General features: G+C 40.0%; 1 protein-coding gene across 2 annotated transcripts; it reads right to left on the bottom strand.

Annotated features, from left to right (window-relative positions):
* Positions 1 to 837: 837 nt before the first annotated feature.
* On the bottom strand, positions 838 to 12491 carry nop9 (NOP9 nucleolar protein). 2 transcript variants are annotated; one of them, XM_074688913.1, is made up of 12 exons: positions 12420 to 12491; positions 11166 to 11408; positions 10342 to 10578; positions 10046 to 10255; positions 9515 to 9622; positions 4767 to 4908; positions 4491 to 4683; positions 4255 to 4395; positions 3968 to 4087; positions 3606 to 3818; positions 1161 to 1266; positions 838 to 1064 (listed from the first exon to the last, which is right to left on the bottom strand). In XM_074688913.1, exons 2-12 carry the CDS (start codon positions 11398 to 11400, stop codon positions 910 to 912), a joined length of 1860 nt encoding a protein of 619 aa, XP_074545014.1. In that variant the 5' UTR covers positions 11401 to 11408; positions 12420 to 12491; the 3' UTR covers positions 838 to 909. The 2 variants fall into 2 exon arrangements, with proteins under 2 accessions (XP_074545014.1, XP_074545013.1); XM_074688912.1 differs by having other exon boundaries at positions 11166 to 11472; positions 12420 to 12459.
* Between the last annotated feature and the right edge of the window lie 392 nt (positions 12492 to 12883).

The following is a 12883-nucleotide window of genomic DNA, read 5'->3' as shown; positions in this document are numbered from 1 at the left end:
TCAGGTGTTTATAGAATGACTGTACTCACGTTTTATATTTTAGGCTTGCACGTGGAAGAACAGAGACATAACACAATGATAGACAAACAAGGACCCTAAAATGGCTACTCTTGAGTTTATCTGCAACATTTTTTTGTTTGCTTTTAGATTGAAGACATTTAGCCGTGCATATTTTCTTAAAGATAGCCCTCTTTCCCTAACCCTCAGTAAATTTGTGCATCTCAGAGAGAGCATTTTCAAGCTGTGAGTTGGTCTCTGCTGCTGTTTCATCAATGGTAACACGTGCCGTCTTGCATCGTGGCTTCTTGTGGCCCCTGCCTCTTCCCTACAGAGATGCATCTATCAAGATAAGAGGCTTCCTCCTTCAAATCAATATGCAATCAAAGTTCTCCTGTGCGACTAAGCTGATGTATCCTCAACATCCCTTGGACAAAAGAAGCCCTCAGCTGAGGCACAAAACAGCCGGAAATGTGTCCTACAAATTATGACTCAACATTCAGGAGAGCACGTCATCTTCCATCTTCACATGTGATCAAACTGCTGAACAGACATAACGTGTGCATACATTTATGACCAAAAATCTTTGCTGTTAATATCATTCAGTGATACACACACATAGAGACTGACTCTGAAGAGGGATGATGTAGTTTTGGTCCTGAGTGTTGATGTAATTCTCTAGTGACTCTGCTGGGACATGTGAGCTTTTGTGTCTCTCCTCATTTGATCAGCTGCACCACTCAGTAAATAAAACTCAAAATATAAATGTGACAACAGCACCCCCTAGTGGTCTGTTAGCTCCAGACATCAGCACCACAACTGCAGAAACAGTATACTGGGAAAAATTCTCTACTTTATTTAGCGAAGCCATCATTTTGCAAAAATACAGACAAATCATTTAAATGCGTTTTTCTACTCAAGGATGTCACTGAACAGCTTCCTCTTCTTAGACTCCCCTGTCTGGATTTCCTGCCAGTGAGCTCTTCTGTGGATGAAGTGTGAGAGAGCAAACTTGGCCCACACGTGCCGGGCGAACTGATCTGACCTCAGCTGGCTCTCGCTCATCGCTGCATAGAACGGAGAGAGATGGGAAGAACTTATAAAACACGCTGAGCCTCTCTTTGAGTCAGGATGAGGAGAATATGTGGGATGATTTGAGTTACCTAGCTCCTGTGCGATGCTCTGCCTGTGACTGACTGAAGCGCTGTTCCATATGGCCTCCAGCACACGACTGCCCAGCCGGGAGCACGCCATCTGAACATACTGACCCTGAAGAGAAGGTAATGAGTCGTGTCAGGATACTTATATTAAAATAGGAGGGAGGGAGTCTGTTGCTAATGTATCGTTGTTTGAAACAATATTCCACTCTGACCTCACAATATTTACTTCTTTAGAGGGAAAGAATAACACTGACATAAATATTTTCTGACGCTCTAAACTTTGACATCTCATGGTCAGAACTTTGTGCCCAAGTTTTACAGACCCAAAAACTCAATTATAAAAGTTACACCTCATAGATGGAGACACATAGGATAAGATTTTTGTAGACACACATTAGCAATCTGAATGATAATGTGTGTTTTGATGTTTTGAGTGTTTGTATTAGAGTGGAAATGAAAATTATACTTCTTTCTTTCTGCCATACTTTTAATTATTTACATTCATCTGGTCTACCTACATTAACTTATGAGATTTATGGAAACCTTTTTTCCTGTATCACTGTTCACTCCACTAATCAAGCTAACAAGAGACACGTAAGATGATCAAAAAGTAAAACAGATGTGATAACACCCATCACCACCACCCAAAAAAGGGAGAGCTCTTGAGAAAAAAGAGGTTTCTAAAGGGAGGCAGTGATGTTGACCTTTGACCATAAAATTCAGGGCCCTTCCTCCTTAAGTCCAAGCGGACATTTGTGCCAAACGTTTAAGAATGTCCTCCAGGCCTTCCTGACATGTAACAATATCCAAAAAGATTATAATGACTCCACAGTGAAGTTCGTTCACTTCGTCATTTTTAATCTTATTATCTTCTTTTGTGAAACTTTTCCATTTTTAGCTCATGAATTCTTGAGTTGGGGCCAAAAATGTTTTTTGACCTTTAACAAACTAAATCGAATCAGTGCATGCCCGAGACGTTTGAGCCAAACACGAAGACATCCCCTGCAGGTCTTTCTGAGATATCGTGTTCACCAAAGTGGGACAGACAGGCAGACGACCCGGAAACATTCAGCCCTAAGCCCCGCCTGCTGCCAGCACAGAGGAACAATGAGAAATACTGCCTCAAAGAGCTGCAGTTTGTGAAAATGTAAAAAAAAAAAAAAGTTTGTTTGTTGAGCATCACTTTAGTTTGTTTATTTGGTGGACAAAGGAATGCAGGAATAACACTCAGGATCAAGTTTCATCAAACAGCACCCATGTTAAAGGCTGGGAAGGGACTGCTTGAGGACAGGGAAGCAAACAGTTTATAAAAAAAAGGTGTTTTTAGTTGAGAGATGTGACCTCTTTGTGTTACTTTGACACTCATACAAAGTAATATGGGGCCAAAACAATTCCACAGAAGGCACAAGTCACAAGCCTTTAGTTACAAGTTCAAGTGAAGACTAAAGTCTTGGAGGGGGATTTTGGATTGGATCTGGGGCTTGATCTGGAGCCAGTGGAGGTGGATAAGGGTAGGGGTGCTACCAGGGCCTTTGAGGACCCTGGAGTTTGTCGTACAGGAGCCTGTTAAGGGCAGAATTTGGGAGCCCAAACAGAATTGTGTTGCAGTAGTCCAGGGGAGAGGTGACACAGGCAAGAATCAGGGTCTCTGCCATCAGGTTGGGGGGTGAGTCGTGAGATGTTTATAAGATGAAAGAAGGCAGATTTGGCAACAGACTTGACATGCAATTTAAAATGTGATTTTATTGGTTTAACATTTTTTTTATTATCATTTATTTAAAATGCAAAAAATAGGGCATAAGCCTGAACTATCAATACTGCACTTAGGACAGTGTTTAAGTTGTCCAAGTTCCTTGTAAACAGACGTTTTATTTATTTACAAAATATGACGACATACCTCTTTTAACTGAATTACTTAACTTTATTCTTATTTTTTGTGCACTTATTCCAAATATCTTCTTACTTATTCAATTTTTTTAGTCAGTATTAATTCCTTATTTTAAAAGCACTTTCTATAACTTTTTGATATTCTTATTTATTGTGTATAAGGGCAACTGCAATAACACGATGTCCCCGTGGAGTAAATAAAGTATTTTTAATTCTGATTGGACACACTTATAAAACACAACACAGCTCTCAGCCCTTTTACAGCTCTCTACAATGTGAATCAGATCATAGTACTGCCACCACCCTTTATGTAGCTAATATAGTTTTAACATCTTGTACACTCATTTTAAATCACTCTGCAGGAATGAGATAAGTTTTGGGATCTAGCGCTCTGTTTATGACTTCACCTCCTTCTCTTGTTGACAATGCGACAAAATTAGGTGAACAACCTGGGGAATATTGAATATAACTCTAAAGTTACTTCAAGAGCACAGAACAATGGGTTGATAGCAAGACGAGAAGTGGGACAACAGCTCAAAAGAGGTGAAAGTGTGCTCGTACCTCCAGTCTCTTGAGGATCTTCCCTCTCCCCTTGTCACTGGATGTGGTGATGAGGGCCTGCAGCACATGGCTGCCTGCAGGGTCCGAGGCCATGGTCAGGAGGTCAGCCGGGGTCAGAGTGCGCAGGCTGCTGAGAAGCAGCGAGCGCTCTTTAAACCTAGACAGTGCCTGGACCAGACGAGAGCCATGGTAACACATTTTGGAAAGTGGGACCTGGAAACCAGAGCAGTAGACCAGAATAGTCTTTGAAACAGCTGCTCTGACATTTTCAGAGGACAAGGTGCAATCGTTCAGAGCCACTGAAAGGTCAACACGACAATTAAAACCCAGAATCCATTATTGGACTCCTCTCAGGTGTTTACCTCTGTCTGTGTGCTGCCCTCTGCTGGCTCAGTGTGGTAGTATACGTCATAGGTGAGCAGGGACATGAAGAGAGGGAGGCAGCTGACATGTCGAGAGCCTGGCTCTGCACAGTGAAACGCCTGAGAGGGAAACACATCAGCAGGGTTTCAATTAGCTACAACTCAGAAGTTAAGCAGCTTTTCGGTTGTGTTACACACTTCTGATTCCAGCCACATCCACAGCATTGTTCCCATGCAGATTTAACACCCATGTGTACCATCAATAACAAATCCCCTTTAATGCTTACATGGAGGAGACACTGCATCAAGTCTCCCTGTTTCTCTCCGCTCTCTGCACAGCTCTCTGCCAGCTGGACGACCACACCCATGTGACCCGCAGCCAGGATAGCCTCTACGCCCTGGATCAGCTCATCAAACAACTTCAGGAACTGTGGAGGCAGAGAAGAGGGGGAAAAGAGTCATGAATAAAATGATGAAGACTTGGCTGTGGTCCTGTACAGTATGACATAAAAACATCACAAACCATTTTATGTTTTGCTGAAGCCGCAGTCAGCCTCTGTATTGGGAAGTTTGCAATAGGATGGAGCGCCAAGTCCACCATCTGACCCTTCAGGTGGTTTTTGTAGATCTCACGTAGGAGGGACTTTTGGGAAAGCTGTATGATGGTCTCAATGAGGCGACTGGAGGCCTGGTCTTTGAGAAAGACCAGGAGCGGACTGAAAGCAGAGACAAAAATGCATTTACAGATTTGTTATCCTGGAGAAAGTTGCTACACAAAAAGCAGTGTGTCCTCTCTGACCTAACTCCTGGAGCGGCACTGCGACTTGTCAGGTACTCCATGATGCGTCTGAGGAGCTGTTTGCAGAGTTTGGGTCGTTTTCTGTGACTAACAGTCAACATGGTCTGAAAAACTGCACTGGCAGCAGCATCCGTCACACTCACTGAAGAGGACAGACAGACACAGACACAACGGGAGAGAAAACAGAAAACTTTCAGCCACCCTGAAGATGCCCTGTGGTGAAATAAAAGTTATATTTACTTTCAGTGTTTCTCATCAAAATACAAAGTTGTTTCCATGAGGTCTGCTGAAAAAAAAGTTTTCTGCCAGAAAGTAAACATTTCAGAATCATTTTAAAGGCACTGCAAGAAGTTTTCTTAAGGGTTTTTAAATGACTTGTTCTTAAACTATTAAACTTGTGATGACTCATACACCAAGGTCTGCCAATCACTCCACCTCTAACAGGTCTCTAGGGGGCTGGCCAATCAGAGGGAATGGGGTTAGAGGAGCCTTAAAGAGACAGTAGCTAAAATAAGGTGTTTTAGATGGAGGCTGAAATAAGGTTTTCTAAAACACTAATGTCAGGAAAAGTGGATTTTTTTGAGTGAATCATTTAAATCTACTATGGAGGCACTAGAGAGATATGATAATGTGTAAAAAAGTTCAATACCCCCTATGTAGAGAGAATGACTGGTATGAAGAGGGTTTATTGCTAGTGTGTAAATGCTGTTTGTTTTGGGCCAAAACAAATTCTTACATTTCCTTTGATGAAACAAAGTGTGGGACAATCTGGAGAAGAAGCTGCTGATAGCCTTTACTGCTCTGTAATTGAGAGCATTGTAACATTCAGCACCACAGCGTGGTCACAGGCTGCTTAAGCAGCGAACAAAAAGGCTGCAGTGGATAATTTGCTCGACAGAGAAGATTATCCGCTGCTCACTGCCTTCCCTGGAGAGCAGCGCTACCACTCAAAACCTCAGAAGAGCGAGAAAAATACTGCACTTCAGACTGATTTCATTTATATTCTGACTACTGTTTATTGATACATAATGATTTGACCATCCGCAATGATTGACTATTAAGTCCTTCAGATTCTGATTTAGAAGAATCATGAGGTAAGGGTTCAGATTGACACCAACAGATGACCACTGCCTTTACTTCTCACAGAGAGAAAAACCTAAAGTTGAAGTGTCTGCAAAACTCTGGAAACAAGCTACTGTAGAAACTCATCGAAGCATGGCAGACCTTAGGAAGACTTTCTTCTTCTAAAAAATATAAAGCTCTCATTATGAGGTTGGGGATTCTTATTATTGTATGGCACATCAATTTGCAATACTTGCTAATTAATGTTGAGTAAATAATTAAGATTTTTCCACAGTGGCTCTCTTGACAAAACACTTTTGATCTTTTAAAACAGTTTTCGGTCCAGAGATCAAACATATGTATCATTTTGGAAACTGATACAACATAATAGCAGATGTTTATGCTTTCTGGGTGGATAAACAGAGAGATGATTTATTTTTATTCATGAAAATTCTTGCCGCTGATCATGAAAAGCCAAAAGCTGAAAAACACTTGTTGTGAAGATTTCCCTGCAGCCTTTATTTTCTCCCAAACCAACAGAGCATTTAGTCTGCTTACTGAACAGAATTTACTCCATGACGTCTGTAAAACTGTTCTTCCTCATAATTAATTGCCCCTGCCTCCATCAATTCTAAGACAAACTGTGAGAGCTGCACACACATTCGTGACGCTCTTCCTCTTCAGTTATCTGGACACACTGGGGCTAATTTACCAAATGATTGTGAGGCTTTTTTCTACCGCTGAATCCTTAAAAATGAGATAAAAGGAAACCATCTCATTCTCAAAGCATGTGTCATGCATCTCTGACTGTGCTGCCAAAACAAAGTCTGCATGCTGACGCTGATGAAATAAATCTAAATGTGGCTTCTTTGTTTTCTGATACAGATCTTTGTTGAAAGAAATCAAATTCAAAGTCTCACCTGATTAAAAATGAGCTATTAGGGTGATATCATAAATGTCTCCAGTGCATTTGAGGCATTAGTATATTTCAGTGATGTTAAGCCCTGACTTTCTGGTGATCATGGCAGCAATTACACTTTGGTGTTAGTGTTAACTAAAACAGCAGCAGGAGAATACTTCCTGTGTGAAAGTCGGACGTGTCGACATTCTGAAGCTAATGCTTTCTGTGGAAATAAATGAGGCCACAATAACAAAAACAGTTGCACCAAGAAAGTTGAAAAGTCAAAGTTTTGAAATCAACCAACCAAGGATGATTCAGTGTCTGAGTCTGGAACACTCTTCACCAGAAAATCTGCCTCTCTCCAAAGATTCATCACATCCAAAGCACATAGCAGCACACCACCATCAGCACAAAAACAATCAGTTCATGCAATTCTATCAAACACAGATCAAGCCCAGCACTTGTGCTTCTGAGAATAGCGTAAGCCTACATTATCACGTTTCATGGACTATGGCAGCATCCAGGGTTGTGTATCAGAGTAAAAACTTAAACCCTTCCTTTTATTGTCTCTACACTGTCTTATACATTAAACAACCCGTAATGCACTGCACTGATGGTTTGGTATAAATTAATCATATTCACAATCATTGAAAAAAGTTTTTTGCATGAACAGGATTACAACTCTGCTAGACTTTAGTGGACAATTAAAAAGTTTATTTACTTACTTAGTTCATGTATGCTTTTAGTTTCTGTGCTGTAGTTCAGGATCAAAGCTTTATTCTGAGGTCATGTGATTTCTTTTCCTAAGTCTAACCCAAGGACAAACGGTGATTGTGTAGTCCTGTGTGTGGTTTGTCTAAGTAATGTTGTCATACATGTGTTCTACGATTCCACAATTTCATTTCTTGGATGCTTTTATACAAAGCAATGTACAACACAGGCAATATATGTTTCGGCTAAGGAAACATCTTCCTTTTACCATTAAAGTAATTTCAAATAGATTTGTTTTTATGTGGTATGTTGGTGCTGTAACTGTAATTTTCATCAGTTAAAAACTTTTACTTTAGATCTTCAAACCTTCAAACCACATTTCAACAATGACATTTCTTACAAATAGCTAAATCAAATTTCTCAGGTGTTTCTTGGCAGATTTTTTCCCTCTGCTTGGAGATCATCTGAATTAGTTATTCTGCAGCCCCTTCCTGTCCCTGTGAACAGAGGAGCACTGGCCTCACAGCAGAGTGGTGAAGGTCTTTTCAACAGCTACAAGTCGCACAATGATCCTAGCTCAAAACTGCACAGGAGTATTATCAACACATTATTTTTTTATGAGTCCGACCCTGACACAGGGTAATCAGGTGAGTATTGCACAGTTTGTGATTATATAACCTTCATATATTCACCTTCAGTTCTTTTGTGAAAGCAGCTCTTTGTGTCTGTCATGTCAGTACAAACTGCAGACTTAAACCAGGTTTTGCTTTTGTCCCTGTGCAGGAGAGTTCTCTTAAGAGCCACTTAGCTTTCTCTGCTGCGTATGCACTTGCCCCAAGGTTATTTATTGACTGTTTCAATTATTCTGATATAAAAACTGCAAGGCTGGATTTATCATATAAATTATAGCAGCAATCTAAACTGCATTTTATTCAAAAAGGAGCCCTGGAGCACTTCCTCCCTGATTCTTCTATAAGTCCTCACTCACATTTAGCATGCCTAAATGTTTTTTTCTGATTTCCGGGAGAAATGTCAGAGCCGTCAGTGAGGTAAAGGAAAGAGACAGCATGGCAGACAGCAGAAGAAGGTTTCTGGATGTGTGCCAGATTGTTTCAAACTGTTTCCTGTAGAAGATCGTAGAGTATACACAACTAACCTAATTCTATGTTTTACTAACACACATGTGCTAATGGAGGTTTCTAATACACTAACGCAAATTTCATTGATTGCTTAAAGGTTAGAGAAATGTGTGACTGCCTGATCTGCTCCCTTTCTTTACCTCCCAAGTTGAAATCTTCCTCAGATATGTTTGGGGGAAAAATAAATGTGGTTCAACTAAAGACACAGATTTATTGATTGACTGTTATTCAGGATAAAAACTCTATCTCTTAAATGGACTCAAATAAGTCACCATTATTGCTTTTGGCTTCACTGAGACAGAATAGAAAACTTTGCAGTGTTTGGAAATACAAATGAGCTCTTCCTTTTGGAAATCATGGAAACAGCACCTTTTGCTTGACCAAACTGACCTGTGCTGTCGACTTAGTGTTTGAGTTTTCTTACGTGATGCTTTTGTCTTCTTGAGGCCAGCCATATCCAACGGCTGTCTTACAGCAATCACAATATCTGCGTGTGTCGATGCAAAGTCTGTTCTTGGTCTGACTAAGCTTATAGTCAGAATAATTAATATGCATGTAAACGCACTGAGTTTAGTGGACTGGATGGGACAGTGTCAAGTGGCTATTTCTTCATCTTCTGCTGGTTTTCTGGCACCCTCCCTGCTTTGTGACACCTGGCTGCCTGTTGTGTAACTACACAAGTAGCAGTGTACTTTATGGGGTGGTGTGTAGTAGAGAGAGGATTACAAGGGGGAATACTTAAAATGACAGACACAGCAGTTTTCATCTGTAAAAAGCTCTACATGATATGGATGAAGTTATTTTCTTGTAGATTAGAAAAGGCTGAGAAACTAGATTTCATAGGACTTAAATTTCCCCAGGGGAAAATAAGATCATCATCACTCTCATCATCATTAATGTGTTCAACAGTTTGGGTTTGAGTAAAAATGACTCACAGTTAACGTTGTCCATCAGAGTCTCTGTCAGGCTCTTCAGCTCGTACCAAAATGACGTGGGAATCTCAAAGTCTGTCAGCTCAGGAACAACGTTTCGTTCTTTTGCACCTGGAAGAGCACAAGAGGGATGGACGTTGAGTGACAGCACAAAGAGACAGGTGCATGCTGCTGTTCTGAAAAACAAATAGATGTTAATTACCGGCTGCTTACCAGCACAGTCAGCAGCTGCAGTGGCTCTGACACATAGTTATTGAGGCCTTATATGTGCCAAAATCAAGTACCACAAAATTACACTCTCTCTCTCATAAAGTCATAGTTTACAGACAATTTGAACAGAAAAGTGGTAAATGTACTTAAAAATTGTGTTTTTCTAGTCTTCTGTCCATGAACAGTCTTTTACATGTATCAATCATGTATTCACAACCATTCATAAACTGATGGCAGAGCTCTGATATATTCTCATCATAACTTCTTATTCTATTTACTTGCATCCGCATGCCACTGGTTGTGTTGGTCTGAACATGTGTGTACCTGGTCGGGATTCAGAGCGTGGTGGTCCGAGGCATCCTGCCAGCACATGTAAAAGTGTGCGGACCACGTGCGAGCCATGAATGTGTTTGATGAATTCTGCTGTGTTTTCTCTCACCACCTGACTGACAGACAACACCTGGGCCTCCAACAGCCCACAGACCTCCTCCTCCTCTTCTTCTGCGGTAGAAGAAGAGTCTTTGTGCGACGATTCTACGATATAAGAGAAAACACTCAGAACTGTTGGTTTCAATTTCATTTTATTAGTTTCTGACCGACATATCAAACATTAATCTCACCTGACCACCTGGAAATCTGTCTGACTGCACTCTCCACTACATGACCCCCACACCGGTCACAAGCCACCGCCTTCAACTCAGACCCTGATTCTCCACCAAGCTCAGCCAGCACCTCTCCCACCTGGTCAAGACTGGAGAGCGGGAGCAGCCGCTGCAGAGTGATACTTCCTGTGCGGTCCATCGCCACCATGGTGGCTTTACCTTTAACTTCAGTGAGGACGTTTTCCACAAACATCTCTGAAGAAGAACAAGAAACAATCACAGTTATAGCTCCGGATAGTAACCACTTTAACTTTTAAATGGATGTCTGCAAGAAACATGGTCTGAAATGTGATTTAGACAAGAGTCATCACTTTAAAAATAGCTGAAGACAAACAAAACCAAGAGATATTTGAGCTTTGTCTTTGAGACACATGGCAGCCTGAATCAACACATAAACAATGATGTGATTGGTTAAAACTCCATTACAACAGTAATTCGTTCTGAATAATAAAAGTGGCCCTGGTTGGTTGCTGTTGGTCTCAGCTGATCTTGAATCAATAAATAACAGTTATAGACTGAAATTTATTTTATTCTTACTTCTATTTATTTCCTATATTTCTTACAGGGATGTTCTGTATGACAACATCCGTGATGAAGTTTCTTTTTTGAATCTCATCTTGTCTTGTAGTTTGTTCTATCCAAAGAACACTTTAAGATCAGAGATTTCTTTAGAAATATGAAGCTTTTCTGGTGTAAGGTGTTTTTTGCAGCACATTCTCTAAATTCTAATCAAAGGTCAGTCCTCCACCTGCTCAGATCTGCAGAGCAATAATCCTTCTCACCTCTCTCCTCATTATCTTCAAAGCCTTCGCTGAGTCTTTCTCCGACCCGGCGGAAATATCCCACACTCAAGGCGTCCAGGCGCTTTCGACCACTGTCTCCTTGACCTTTTTCTCCTTCTTCACCTCCCTTCCTCTTCCCCCCTCCACTTTCTCCATCATCCTCTGGGTGTCTTCTCTTCTTCCCTCTTCCTCCTCCTCCTCTCTGGGGCCCCCTTCCCTCTGGTTTTGCCAGCATAGTCCTGACTTAAGTACCAGCAGGTTAAAGGTAGAAGTATGTCACTCTTGTAAGGCAGTTAATTAGTTTGATCTTAAAGCCGAAGGAGATGACAGATTAAAAAAGAAAAAAAAAAAGTGATTATCAGGTTAATGCTTGCTTGGTTTGGAAGAACGCATATATTCATAAAACATGTTTAAAATGCAAATATAACAGGTTCTGATAATAAAAATTATAATTTGGGCAATTCCAATGTCTTTCTTTCTTTTTGCTGCGTCATTTCAAACATGTTTATTAATATTATTGTTATTATTATTAAAGAACATTAAAAAATAATGTATCATATAACGTAGTTTACACTATTCAAGAGTTGTGCTTCAACTGAGCACAATGCACAGAGGCTGTAATAAAGACTAAACTTATTAACAACTGCAATTGCACGCAGCCTATTTAACTCATGTGTTTTCATTTTCAATACGTTTTTATGTTTTTTTGTTTGTTTGTTTGTTTGTTTGTTTGTTTGTTTAATTGTTATGGCGTTGTCCGTGTCCTCTGTCTGTGTTGTCGGGCTTGAGCACAACTGAAGAGATGAGAGACAACGGATTCAACCATACTGCAAAAAGTAATACCACATGGTCTGATAAATATCTAGCAAAGTGTGATCGTAGATTGAGAGATTCAGAAACACAATGTGTCTTAACAAAAGATATTCATGCGTTTGGTGACAAAAAAATAACGCCGAAATTTCCTCAATGTACTAATAATTCAGGACAATTCATTGGCATGTACCACATGTATAACAACGTGGCCGCTGAACGTGAAGCAGTTACAGTGATATGATTTGGAAACGACCTTTGGTTTTGGAAAGCAGGATGCGAACATGATAACTTCCTGAAAATTGATTTAAAATTTCAAAAGACAAGGCATTACTTTTGCAAAAATGTTCATATACTAATAAGTTATACGTTTTGCTCAGTTTATATCACATTAAGAGACATAAACATAGATATACAGACGTCAACAAATGTAGTACAACTCACGTGTAAGACGTGGGTCCAGAGCGGTGTGTTTCTGGCGCGCATTGATGACGTAGACGTAGGCGGTGACTTCCTTTTTTTTGCAACATATTTTTTCCTTTAGTGTTTTCATCATATATATATATATATATATATATATATATATATATATATATATATATATATATATATATATATATATATATATATATATATATAACTGAGTCGCTGTATAGTGCTACACACTAAATCGTATCCAGACCACATAAGCTCATTTTTTGCTTCACAGCTTCACAGCTGTTTGGCACTAATTGAAAACACTGAGAATTTATTATTTCTTATTGAAAACTGTCTCTCGATTGAAAACATTAAATAACACAGAAAACGTAGAATTTACTTGAAACATAAACATGAGTCCCTGATTCTCGTCATGCTTTATTATGAGTCCACGTGTAAAAATTCATGATCAATTATGTTAGTGCCTTGCA

The sequence above is a fragment of the Halichoeres trimaculatus genome, unplaced genomic scaffold (assembly GCF_033239565.1).
Source record: "Halichoeres trimaculatus isolate MK-OKI-2021-1 unplaced genomic scaffold, fHalTri1.1 fHalTri1_scaffold_15, whole genome shotgun sequence".
Taxonomy (NCBI): domain Eukaryota; kingdom Metazoa; phylum Chordata; class Actinopteri; order Labriformes; family Labridae; genus Halichoeres; species Halichoeres trimaculatus.
The sequence above is the reverse complement of the archived record's forward strand: the minus strand, read 5'-3'. Positions and strand labels throughout refer to the sequence as shown.